This window comes from Urocampus carinirostris, chromosome 16, assembly GCF_059441175.1.
Source record: "Urocampus carinirostris isolate Australia breed hairy pipefish chromosome 16, RoL_Ucar_1.0, whole genome shotgun sequence".
NCBI classification, from domain to species: Eukaryota; Metazoa; Chordata; class Actinopteri; order Syngnathiformes; family Syngnathidae; genus Urocampus; species Urocampus carinirostris.
In genome coordinates, this window is record NC_142364.1 from 22,178,836 (window position 1) to 22,192,834 (window position 13,999).

The 13,999-nt window shown below is 39.7% G+C and overlaps 1 protein-coding gene across 2 annotated transcripts in view; it reads left to right on the top strand.

Moving 5' to 3' along the window:
- Positions 1–13,999, top strand: part of gpsm1b (G protein signaling modulator 1b) — a 41,836-nt gene that overhangs the window by 4,276 nt on the left and 23,561 nt on the right. The window contains exons 1-4 of one of the 2 annotated variants that reach the window (XM_088356027.1): positions 3,756–4,168; positions 7,358–7,579; positions 13,445–13,580; positions 13,657–13,799. In XM_088356027.1, the coding sequence (XP_088212153.1) occupies positions 4,020–4,168; positions 7,358–7,579; positions 13,445–13,580; positions 13,657–13,799 (650 nt within the window). In that variant the 5' untranslated portion in view covers positions 3,756–4,019. Of the gene's footprint in view, positions 1–3,755; positions 4,169–7,357; positions 7,580–13,444; positions 13,581–13,656; positions 13,800–13,999 lie in introns of those variants that run through there. The other variant, XM_088356028.1, reaches the window with a different exon arrangement.

Below are 13,999 nucleotides of genomic sequence, written 5' to 3' on the forward strand. Positions count from 1 at the left end.
CAGGGGTGTCAAACACGAGACAACGCTGAGGGAAGCGCAAGAGAAAAAAAGCTGCAGCTTGAAATCGGTCCACTTGATGTTGCCAAAGCCAGGTGATCTCACAAACGCTGTGCTTTTATATCTTTCTTTCTTTCTCTCTCTCTCTCACTCCCTCATTCTCTCACTCTCTCTCTCTCTTTCACTCTCTCTGTCTATCTTTTTCCCCTCTTGTTCTTTTGTGTCCCCCCCGCTTACCTTCTTTTGCTCTCCTCTCTCTTGCTTTCCCCTTCTGTTTCTCTCCCCTTCTCTCCTTCTCTCTGTCTCATTTTCTATTTCTCTTTGGATGTTTTTCCATTCTCTTTCTTTCTTTCCCCATCTCTCACTATTTCTAATTTTATCTCTTTTGTTTCGCACATTCTCTCTCTTTCTCTCTCTATCTCTTTACCCCCTCTCTCTTTCTCCTTTTCCATTTCTTTGTCCCACCCTCTATTTCTCCCTCCTTTTCTTTCTCTAATCTACTAGTCCGGCCCCTGAGAGAATATTTGTTATCTCATGTGGCCCCCGAGTTAAAATGAGTTTGACACCCCTGCTTTACACTGACCAGATGATGAGTGTCTGTATCTGAGCCAGATCAGGAGGCTTCTCCTGCTACTGTTAACCCCCAGTACTATCTGCTTCATGTAAGGGGGCAAATCCCTACCCTCAAAAAATCTGGCCTAGAGAGGGGTGGGCACAGCCAGGTTGTACCTACACAAGACACACATCAGGAAGGGGCGTTCAGACAAACCAGGCGGTTAAGGAATCTGAACTGTGATGTAAATTTCATTGTCTTTTTTTTAAACCATAGGTGCTTTGTATCGTGATATTCTATTTCTATTTCGAAAGATTAACAACATATAACAAAAAAATGGATGATTACAAGCAGCACGACGGCGCAGTGGTTAGCGCGTGTGCGGCACAGTCCTGTGTGGAGTTTGCATGTTCTCCACGTGCTTGCGTGGGTTCCTTCCGGGCACTCCGGTTTCCTCCCACATTCCAAAAACATACATGTCAGGTTAATTGTCCGGTCCCTAGGTGTGACTGAGCGAGCGAATTGTCTGTTCCTGTGTGCCCTGCGACTGGCTGGCAACCAGCTCAGGGTGTCCCCTGCCCACTGCCCGAAGATGGCTGGCATGGGCTCCAGTACCCCTGAGACCCTACTGAGGATAAGCGGTGTAGATAATGGGTGGATGGACGACTGATTACAAAACTACAGGTTACACATGTACAATTGATATGACCATTACACGTCTTTTATAGTGCCAAAAAAATCTTGTGCCGCTGGAAGGTAAATTTGCTCATTCCTAGTCTTATTTTTCTTATCTAAAATATTTTTTCATTTTAAAAAATATATTTAAAAAATATTACTCAACGTGAAAGAAAAACTGTCTTAAATGGTGAACAACTTTAGTATTATCTTATATTGCGCATTTGACATGTTTTAATGACAAATTATATTTAATTAACAATTAGAAATGTAAAAACATTAAAATAAGAAGTATTTGTAAAAAAAAAAAACTTTCCAATAATGAGCAAACTATATGTTATAAAATCCTTCACATATCAGATAGTTGTGTTTACTTTAAGAATTATTTATCCTTTTTTAAACCAAAAAGGGAAAAACAATACTTGCCATGAGCAAAGAATACTTTCCAATCAGGGAAGTGTAGGGACCATTGTGAATATATGTTTTATAAATAAAATAATCACATCATTTAAAAATTACAGTTGGATTATTTCATGAGTGATTTTGTTTTAATATATTTAAAGAAAAATGTGTCCCCTGAAGTTATTTCTCGTTGGTGTCGTTGTATGTGTGCATCTTAAGGGCAGGTCTAGATAGTATGATCAGAATTTACGTTTGGTTTAGTCCAGTTAGGCCGGTTAGTAACAAACGCATACATTATCATCTCAGCATTAGACTGGCAAATTTTTGAAATGTTGCAAAGGTGGAGAAAAGCTGTTTTAGTGATATTCTTAACATGCAACTGAAAGGACAGATTAGGGTCAAATATAACACGTACATTTTAAGATCAAGTCACATAATTGAGAAGGACTGATAATTAACAGAGCTGTTGCTCTTTCTTTCAAACAACACCTTCCCCCATCTGCAAAATATTGTCGTTGTTAATTGTTTTGTGCCTTTGGGCTAGCAAAGTTAACTGAAATAAGTGTTGAGTCAAGCTGACCAATTTGAATGACAATAAAACATTTCTAACTGCACCATTCTTCAGTTAACCACAAAGATGTCAAGAATGAAAGTCACGGTGTAAAAAGGAAATGATTGTTTTTCTTGTTCAGTTGACTTTGTTTTTTGTTCTATGTCTTTTGTTTTCTTAGAATTCTTTCCACAGGTTTGAGTTACAGAACGAAATATGTCATTGATTTATGGAATTTTTTGTCATTCGACTATGGCTTTCATTTTGATTTTTTTTCCCCAACTCATCTGCATTTAGAAAACCACTTGGATGCTTATTTAGATAGTTTTAACAGTCTTTCTTGTGAAATTAATTTCTATAATCAATTTTCTACTTCTTATCAGCAGGATCGATGGATTTTATGTCTCACAGAGTTCCCAGGAAAGTAAAACTGTTTTGACTCAACATTGACTTAAGTTCTACAGAGCAGTGAAAACCTTATGGTACATGATCCCGGTGATGATGATGATTCTCATTTCTATTTTATTTTTTTCCAATTTTTTTCCCCGTGATAAGACCCACGTCTAAATATAGGTTCTCGCTAAACTCATTTTTTTTTTTGCAAACCACGACTATTCTAAGCAAAATCATCTTTTGAAGCCGAATATCATGCCCTACTTTCTGTTTGATTTTGCTCCGAATCAAATGTTTTGAGCTACTGTGTGATTTGGATTAACTATTATACTTTATGTGGTTGGTTGGTTGGATCCCTTAACAACTAGGGTCGTAGGGGCACCAAGACCCAAATTGCAAGGTGACCAATTTAAATTTTGATTTGACACGAACATTCTGTAAAATTACATTGGTCCAACCTTAGGATTTGTTTACTTGACCAGGGGTCACAAACTTTAATGAAGCTACGAGCTACTTCTGTATTTCTGAAAACAAGTAAAATAACCAGAGGTCGTGTATTCAGAGTTGTCATTAGGAACTGATCAGGTATGTAAAGACACTAAATGTGTTAAAGATGACTAATGCCAACCCAAATCTACCAATATTTCAAAGGTTTACGTCATAAAATTGTCCAGAAAATCGTAAGGACCCATAAATCACTTGTGAGCTCATTTAAAAACCGTTATACAGGCTCAAGTATTATTTCGGCTCAAGACAAAAAAACATTTCCCTTTCAGTTCCCTTTTTTGTGATCCTTTATCTGCTAAATGTAAGTTACTGGGGTAAAGTGACATTTGAATTCAACATTTTATTCAGCCAGAAATGCTATCCTGGGAAATCAAAGTTCATATCTTTGCATCTTCTTTCTTTGTCAATATTATAACAATTGTTGCAGGTATGCTTGTTTTTAGAGAGTATAACAAAACTTCTGCTCTGTCTTTGGCTTGTGCTGGGGTAAGCAAATAGTTGGATTAGTCTGGGCCTCTTACTGTGCTGCTAGGACACGCTTAAGAAGGTGTATTAACTGTCCATGCACGCAGACTTTTTTACACAGGCAAATGGTCGCAGTGAAAAGTAGTCTTGCTTTGTGCCTAATTGTTTATTTTTTCTTTTCTGTTTGTTGAACAATTGTGACTCGTTGTGCAGGCCAGGGGATGATGAATCGAATAATAAACAGCAAGACAGTTGCTAGCCTTGATTACTTCAACACATCATTCTTTGGATTCAACACGTTTTTTTGTGTGTGTATTTTACTCCGCCATGAATTCATCTAGAAATGATATTTTTCAAACATGAGAGCATGTGAGCCCACGCTTTTTGGAATTGTGTTCCTGTTTTCTTTTGGAGATTTGTCGGTCACATGGTTGGACTGTCTTGTAACTTGTCTAAATTATTCTGCGCCTCATCCTGATGGCGTCGGAGTCTTGCCCTCTGACTGGGGCAGAGCAGGCGATGTGCAGGCTGGTGCACCGTGGCCCTCGTCCTCAGGCCACACTCAAACCTTTGCCTTTGGAGTTGCAGGGATTTGTGGACAAGACGCTTGGCAAGCGAAAGCACAGGTATCTAAATAAGACATGCAGTACTGTGCCTTTACTTTTCTTTGTGCAGTGTTTTTCAAATAGTTGGGAGCAAGAGCCTCCGATAGATGGGCGCGTTCGACCTCGGGAAAATTTTTTTGGAAAAATGTTTGAGAATAATATGCAATTGCACCTCCACTACTTTAGGGGGCAGTGGCACACTTGTTGGTATCGTGTGCGTTCAGTGGTGAAGAAGCATTTGCGCTTTGCACATAGTAGGATGTGTAAACAGTATGTATAGCTGACCCTCAAGTTGTACCATGAGGATTATTTAACAGGGATGTGAAGACAGGTGGAGAGAGATGTAGATAAAGAGTCAAACAAGTCTCCTTCCAAAAGTAAAAACTAAGAAATCTAATGAATCGTTTATAGCACTTGAGACGTTGAAAGACTAGTGTGCTAACTGTGTCTAAAAATGCTTGCAGTGGACAGCATGCAGACAAAACAAAAATCGCCTAAAGACATTACACCATATAATGCTGATAAGCGGTTCGAGATTTTTCCAGCGAAAATGTCGAAAAGGGCGAAGAATTAGCGTGAACCGAGGTGAGGTGTCACCATCGTTATAGATGGATTCAGTGTTTCCCATAGCATAGGAAGACTGGTGGGCCATCAGGGTTTACTTAGTCCTACTCGAGTCTCATTAACTAGTGTTTTTTAAAGTATCATCATATTTTTGGATGTATGCAAAAGTGAATCAAAATAAGATTTAGACCCCTCATTATATAAATGATTGCAAATCCTATGGTGTGTATTGGTTTTCTACCTAGTTGGCATGACAAAAATAAAATTGAGAACCACTGCCTTAGTGTCAATAATAATCACCAGTCCTGCTTTACCCATAATCCACGAGATTAAAATTCAGTGTGATTTTCTTAAAATATATTGTTTCGAAGGATTAAAAAAAATAGTCGCGGCTGCAAGAAAATCGGAAGTACACTAGGAAGTTTTTAGGAATACATTGAAACACTACTCTGGTTTTCCCCTTCTGAATTTAAACATATGGCACATTCATCTTATCTCTGTTATTAAGGCACCATATGCAGATTACATGAGATTAGATTTAGGGGTAATCCTTGATTAACTCTCATTTGATCAGGAGACTGTCATTTCCATTAAATATGTTGCTCTTTAAGTCTGTTTTTATCAAATCTGGTACCAGTACCTCTGGAGGTACTTAGGGACCCTTAATAATTAATAATTTGCATGAATGAAAGTTGCAGCACCACACGAATGAAAAAAAAAATCCCTTGGCAGAAATAGATGATATTTTTTGGGAATGAATTTTAAAATGATTTCCCTTCAAACTAGGAAAAAATACTCACTGTATTTTCACGACAACATTGCGTGCCGTGTTAAAAGGCACAGTCTTGGTTGCTGGTTCTATTTCTGTATTTACACATACTTACGGCGCACCTGATAATTGGACACGGGTGTCCTCTACTACTGTAGTGTGTCATTTTGGAGAGGTTTTGGATCACTTCTCGCGAAAGAAACATTATACATGACAACGTTCGGTTTCTCTTTCCCGCGACACTCGTCGCCCAGCTCACGTCATCTAACCATGCCTCACTTCCGGCGCCTACACTATGTTCCCCTTACAACACAAACAAGTGTGCCTATTCAAAAATACAGCGGGAGCCAAACTAAGGTTGGTTGAAGTTTATTTAAGTATTGATTACAAAGTAGTACGATTTTTTTTTTTAGTCATCAATAGGCGCAGGCATGGTAAAACACACACAGACAAAACATTTTTGGGCCAGAGTCTAGTTTGGTACTGACATGTTTTACTGGTAATCATTATCATTCAAAGCCCTTATTCCCGGTTTCCACGCTGAAACTCCATCACATGCCAAGTTCACTTTTTTCACTGTCAGAGTCACTTTCCGTGCCGTGCAGTTACTCTGAAATGATGACAAATAACACAAAAGCTTGAACAACAGTTCCAGCAGACACGTTAACCCCTCAATCAATTTGAAAATTGTGGCATAATCCGCCCTGCGCTGCACTCTACTCTTAATTAAACTGTGGTCTCCATTGCTCATCCATCACGTCCATGTCGCCCGCAGCCTCACTTTGAACAGCCTGTTCACATTGATGTCCAACTGTTGAAGTTTTACATTTCATCTTTTAGCGTTCTCATGGTGTTGTCTATTACGTCTGCCATAAACACACACAGGGCGCACTTTTATGTGTGCCCTATGGTCGTGAAAATATGAAATAGATAATTTTCCTTATTTATTCCTTAAGCAGTGGTTCGCACCTTGTCTATGTCAGAGACCGGTTTGAGCTCTGATAATACTCTGGCCCAACAATGACAGTTGCAATATACATCCATCCATTAGCTGCACCACCTATCCTAACTAAGGTCGCTGGAGCTGGAGCCCATCGCAGCCATCTTCGGGTAGCTGGCAGGGGACACCCTGAACTGGTTGCCGGACAGTCGCTGAGACATACAATTCACTTGCTCATCTCCACCTAGTGACAACTTAGACCAGCCAATAAACCTGCTATGCATGTTTTTGGAATGTTGGAGGAAACCGTAGTGCCCAGAAGAAACCCACACAGGGACATGGAGAACATGCAAACTCTGGCCTGATTTAAACCAATGACCTTAGAACTGCTGCAGATGCGCTAACCACTCAGCTGCGATGCCGCCCCACAGTTGTAATAACAGCAACCTGTTTATAGACGAATAAATTATATTAAAAATAAAATGAGGCAGCTTATTCTTCTTTCTGTACGGCCCGGTACCATTCCCTGGCCTGGTGGTTGCTGACCACTGATCTTTTTTAAAATTTCTTAGCTGGGTGTACAGACATGAAAATGTTAAGAAACATGGCTTCACTTCATCCTGAAATGTATCATATAGTACATATGTCTTTTGCTGTTAATACTATAGTACGTAAGTAAGGTGCTCCGTTTCAAGCACATTGCTTACAATAAAGCACTTGTCAATGTAGACAAAGATTCATTGTATGTTGCCTCAAACAGTGCACGTGATGCAGTGGCTGTCACGGTAACCAGTGTGTCGAGTTCTCGAAGTCTTCTGTTGAAAATAATGTAGTGAAAATATGCCAGCGATAAAGTACAAATAAGGCAGCTCTTGTCGTCAATGGCAAGTATAAAGTCCTAAAGCTTGAAACCAATATCCAATTTGCTGTCGTCTAGGATGGAAGCGTCCTGCTTGGAGTTGGCCTTGGAAGGTGAACGGCTGTGCAAAGCAGGCGACTTTAAAGCCGGGACTGCGTTTTTTGAGGCGGCGGTACGGGTTGGCACTGAGGACCTGAAGACGCTCAGTGCCATCTACAGCCAGCTTGGCAATGCCTACTTCTACCTGAAGGAGTATGGGAAAGCCCTAGAGTACCACAAGCATGACCTTACGCTGGCCAGGTGAGATTATTTGCTTTCTGTAAATGCCGGATCCTTATTTATGCCAAAGTCCTATTTTTATGTCATTCATAGAAATTGTTGTTATCGGAAGGAAATTGTAAATTTAATGGTCAAACTAGAGGTAAGATTTGGCCCCTAGAAAATCCACTGGACCCAGGCCGGTGGGTATAAAAGCCTGACCTATTAACTTTTTTGCAGGACCAAGGCCTAAGTAAACCCAAAATTTCATATTTTATTCGTGAGTATTCTGGAGGAGAGGTAATTTCTGCTTACAAAGTAAAACCTGTGTTTTTTTGACAAAATATAAGTTGAACATAATTAAGTAACATTTACATCTAGGTTCTATCTGCAACCTTAGTGGAACTGTTTAAATCTAGGCTTAAAACACCCGTCTAATTCTATAGCTATATTTCCTATATATATATATATTTGTATATATATATATATATATATATATATATATGACCTATATTTAATTATTATTATTATTATTATGTGTTATTGCAACATCCGTTGCAGCCTGGTAATCCTGGAAGGGGGATTACCTCATTTGTGGTCGCTACTCGAGGTTTCATTATTTTCTTCATATTGAGGTTTTTGAGGTTTTTCTTTCCCTCATCTAGGTTTTATACTAGGGGATGGTGTAACAATAGTCTGCAGTTTGCAATAACCTGTGGTCTGTGCAGCCCTTTGAGACTCCTTGTGATTAAGGGCTATACAAATAAACATGACTTGATTTGACATCTTTTATGTTCCTGTTACATTAATTGCCAATTTTTTTATCATTGGTGTTTTTTTTAAGAGTTAACGGAAACATTTAAAGTCTGTCTGTCATTTTGAGTGGTTGAAAATTGGGCCACAAACCACAGCGACAGTACATCCTTGAGAATCTAGCGCAACACATGAAAGATAGAGAAGCAGGGAGACAAAAAAGAACAGTGGATAATAGACAGAGACAAGAAGGATCACTTTGTAGTGAGATTGCAAGAGGTTAGTACAGTCTGGACTATTTTCTCGTGGCCCCAAACGCCTTATGACCTCGAAATACCTCAGTGCACTGTGATGTTAGTAACATCACAGTGAGTTGTGACCAAATACTGATATAATCTACGTGTTTTTTTGCACATCATTGCCCATGTTTCTAGCTCAGACACTGACAGAGCATTAAGCACTTTTAAAAAAAAAAATTTTGGGGATTCAAACATTTTTTAAAAGTCAGCGAGAGAGAAGCTCTGCCCGACACCGACATAATGATTGATATTTTAAGTCCGGACTACGACCTGGGGATCGGTTTAAGATTTTACCTTTAGATTTTGGTCTGCAACTAACGATTATTTTAATAATCAATGATCCGGTCGATCATTATTTATTTTAATTCATTAATCTGATTTTTTTAATTTTCTCCTCTATTTAAATTAATTTAAAGTATTTGTCAAATATCCTAAAAATAAACAAAATACATAAAAATGTAAGCCATACACCTGCAAATATGTAAAGGAAGCATCTGAGGAGAATGCTAGTTCTTTTTGGATGTGTGCAAATTGTTTTTTTTTTTTGTTAACGATCATTGTTCTGAATAACAACGTTGTAAATACTACAATAAATAAATAAATAATGAGGTAAATTAATTATTTTTCTCATCGTTACCGTTACTAACAGTCAAAAGCGATGTGCTACTTTGGCTGCAGAACGCCACCGGGGGTGTGGCCTCGCCAGCCTGATGCCGTGTTTAGCGGAACGGTTTTCAGCCCTCTTCCGAGTTGTTTTTACGTCACGTCTTTTTGGATTATGTCACCATTCAAAATGGCTACTACCATATAGTTAGATAACTCTTGCAAATATACCTGTAGTCTTTACTAATGCGCCGAAAGAACAGGAGAACGAGAGCTGAGTTTTTGACAACACCCAACTCGTGTCGTTCGTGAACGAAACGTCTCTATTAGCGGGCTCTTGAAAGTGAACAAAAGGAGCTGGCCTTTCAACAATCAACAGCTGGTTCCCTCCAAGACACCTTTGTTGTCTTATGATTAGTCGATTTGCATTTTGGGAAGATTCTGCTTTGTTGACTTTGTCTATTTTGGTATTTTAGAAACATACTTTTATCTAATTTCCTGTGATTTTCAGTGTTAATACAAAATGCAATGTTGATTATTTGTTCTTATTTTATCCTCTTTTCTCTTTTGTTATTGTATTTTTCCTTTTTTTTACCCCCTTCTCCCCCCCATTTTGTCATTTTTCCTTTATCCCCCCCCCCCTTTTTAAATCATTCCGTGCTTAATGTAACATAATATATGTTAATGTGGGGATTAAGAAACAAAAACAACCTGAATGGCATTATGGACCTGAAAGAGCTGGCTCTGTTTAGTGAGCCTAGCCAAAAAAAAGCAGGTACTCTAAAGTCAAGTCATGTTTATTGGTATGGACCTTAATCACAAGGAGTCTCAAAGGGTTGTACAGACCACAGATAATTGCAAACCACAGACTATTATTACACCATCCCATCATCTAAAACCCACATGAGGACAAGGGAAAATAAAGAAACCTTTAGAAGGGACCGCACATAAGGTAATCCCTCTTCCAGGATGACCTGGCTGCAATGGATGTTGTAATAATAATTGATACACAGATATCGTCAACAGGAAATATAGGTCATTCATATGCTATAGCAGGGGTCGGGAACCTTTTTGACTCAGAGAGCCATAAAAGCACAATTTTTGGAAATGTGTTTCAGTGAGAGCCATATAATATATTTTAAGACTGAATTCAATTAAGCATAACAAGCGTCTTAATTTATTATTTTAAATAATGATGTTATAATACCCACCATTAATGCGTCTTCTGGTGCTGCATGGATTTGCTGATGTTTTTGTAGTCTGGTTGGTACTTGGTGAGTTAAAGCTTCATGCAGGCATTGACTCCTTCATCCGTTAAATGTGATCGTAGGTTGGACTTGATATTTTTGAGATGTGAAAATGACTGCTCACATGAATACGTCGATCCAAACATTGTCAATACACCAATACTCACACGCCTCAGTGTGTGGTATGTGACTGGAAGCGCGTTCCAAGCTTTGAGAATCAGCTCGTCTTTGGATTGAAGTTTGTCCAGTTCTGTCCTCATGTGCTTGCTCGCCAACTCCGCTTTCTGTCGTGCAATTCTTTCCAATTCTTCATTCAGTGATTTGAACTTGCTCATCCTCATCTCTGAGGCCTTCAGGTCAGCCACTTCTGCTTCAAAATCTACCAGGGAGACATCAGGAATGCAACTCAGGTCGGCTGTGTTCAGTGAACACTCGTTTGGATGGGTGGTGAACTTAATAAGACCACAGTGCTCACGAAATTATCCAAAGTGCGCTTTGAACGACTGGGGGACACCGGATGTGAAGCCAGCTAGCTGGTGGAGATGTTTTGAGTGGGCTCACTTGTTGTGTATGCCTCTGTAAACTCTGTTTTTCGAAATGTAGTAAGCGACCTGTTTCAAAATCCTTGATCAAGAGCTCCAGCTTGTTTTCAAAAGCAAACACAACGTGTTGAAGGAATAACACTGTATTTCCAACGCCAAGCACTTTAACGTTGAGCTGGTTTAGATGTTCGGTAATATCGACGAGATAATAAAACTTGAGGAGCCACTCAGTTTTCGCTACCTCAGGATGCTCGTTGCCTTTCGTTTCAAGAAAAATCCGTATTTCGTTGAGGCAAGCCGTAAAACGGCTGAGCACCTTTCCTCTTGACAACCAGCGCACATTGCTCTGCAAAAGCAGACCGTGCAAAGGGGGCATGGCGTGTGTCGAAGTGCCGCTTAACATTCGACTGTTTCATCGATGCAATTTTGTCATAGCAAATTAGGCATACCTCTTCACAAAGGCAAATTCTTCGGGCTGTTCGTCCTGAAATGTACGATATTCATCATCTTTTTTTCGTTTCGCCATCTTCTCCGTCGAAGAGTTAGCTTTGAGCTAATGACCAACGGCCAAGTGCCAATGGACGCAAAAGGGGGCGTGTACCTGTGCCCCCCAGTAACGGCCAACATCGGGTATTATCATCCAATTAAAATAGACAATCGCTCGTGCAACTGCAACTCTGCACAAGACATGATCAATAGAAAATCGATGGATGCATTTAAGCAAACGATAATTTTTTAAACCCAAATCTGCGAGCCAGATTTGCGAGCCATATGTTATCATCAAAAGAGCCATATCTGGCTCGCGAGCCATAGGTTCCCGACCCCTGTGCTATAGAATAGAAGTGTGTTTTAACCCTAAATTTAAAAATTTCCACTGAGGTTGCAGATTGAATCTCAGGGGGGAGAACCATCCACAACATCGGGGCCCGAATGGAGAACGCTCTCGAACCTGCGGTTCTCTTGCTGGATCTTGGATCACTAGTAGATCAGCATTTTCAGAGAGAAGACTGCAGACCAGAACATAGGGGGAAATTAAATTTAAAAGATGTGAGGGAGCAAGTCCATGCATGATTTTGTATACTACCAACAGAACCTTAATATCAGATACTGGAGACTGGAGTAAGATACCGGACAGGACGAGACATGCCCCTATAACCCTAGTGGTTAAGAGATCTGTGAGCAAAATCGGGGTAATGTGATCAAACTTTCTTGTCTTAGTCAAAAGCCTCACTGCAGCATTTTGTACCAGTTGCAGGCTATTGATTTTGGACTTTGCGAGACCTGAGAGTAGTGCATTACAGTAATCGAGACGGGAGGTAACAAACGCATGAATTATAATCTTTGCATCCGACTGAGACAGCTTGGGCGAATTTTAGCAATGTTACGAAAGATGGAAAAAAATCTGTTCTTGTAATATTCTTAACGTGTGTTTGGTAGGACATATTGGTGTAAAAAAATGTCAGAATTCCCACCTCTACAAGCAAATGCAGTGTTTCGTATTTGCTCAGAAAATTTCAAATATTTTAACATACGACAACTTCTTTTAAAAGAAACAGAAATGGTTACATTCCCTGGTAATTCGTTACTTTTACTATAGAGTAATTCAGTTACTTAGTTAGTTTTTGAAAGAAGTAGTGAGTAATGTCTCCACCATTGTTAATCATTAATGCTGTATTTTTCTGTGCTGTGCCTGAATAACAAGCCCACAAACAAGCCAACCTTTAAACGATGCTTTGCTTGTGCGTATTCCAAAATGTCCTCTCTTATTGTTAGTTGAATATTTTTATACGGCCCTTTGAGTTGCATTTCAGTGTCTGAATAGTGCTTCATAGATAAATTTGGATTTTGTTCAAGACGACATGGTACATCAAAATAAGGTCTCTGAACGCCCTCCTTTGGACCAAAGTACTTACTACTTCATTGCTGATCAAGATGAAAATAAAAACACTCTTATTTGCATAGAATTAAATATTGCGACACAACGAATTGATGATTAAATTTGTCGCCAGCGCTTTTAATAGTCCATTTTTTCGATTCTTGGTTGCAGCCTTAGTCCAGATCGAACATTTTTTGTGCTTCTTGGAAAAAGAAAACAATCACTAAAACGGGATAATGAGTCAGTGACTACTTACACAATGTGTTGCAAACAAGTGATTGGACTTTCAGTTTAGCACAAGCTATGATTGAGGAACACTATGTGAAATCTGGGCCCCATTGTCACTGCAGGTGGTATTTTGGTGACAGGGACGTGATTAAATGCCCCCCAGTGGGTAGGATTTACCTCATTACATTATAGACCTGGAAGGGCCGCAGGGAGCTAGTCCCTGTGAAGCTGCTCATTAAAAGGCACTTTACTGCTTCTTCTATCTAAATCAAATCTAAGCGCTGCACTCCGCTGTTTAAACCAAGCATGTTTCACTTGAGAGAATCACTGTATGAACACAGATTTTTTTCCCCACCCAGGACAATCGGAGATCGAATTGGAGAAGGAAAAGCCAGTGGTAACCTTGGCAACACGCTGAAAGTGCTGTGTCGCTTTGACGAAGCGGCCGTCTGCTGCCAGAGACATTTGGATATTTCTCAAGAGCAAGGCGACAAGGTTTCAAAATGCTTCTCTTGGTGTGCTAACTCAAACTGTGTGGTTGGTTTTAAATTTGGAATTTCTTGTGCATTAGGTGGGTGAGGCCCGGGCACTTTACAACATTGGAAATGTGTTCCATGCCAAAGGCAAGCAGCAGATGTGGGGATGCACCCAGGAGCCTGGTGACCTCCCCCCGGATGTCAGAGACACGCTCCAACAGGCCACCAGCTTTTACGAGTGAGTAATGAAGACCCCCGAGAAGGGTTCGGATAGGTGCTTGAATTCCTTGAAAATGCTTGATCTTTAAATGTTGTGTTTTCAAGGATTTAAAAGTGCTTGAATTTTAGGTGAAGTGCTTGCAAATGCTTGAAAGTGTGCCATGTTACTTAAGTCTGCTTAAAAATGAGGCAGACACTGCTCTCTTGTAGCTTGGCTTT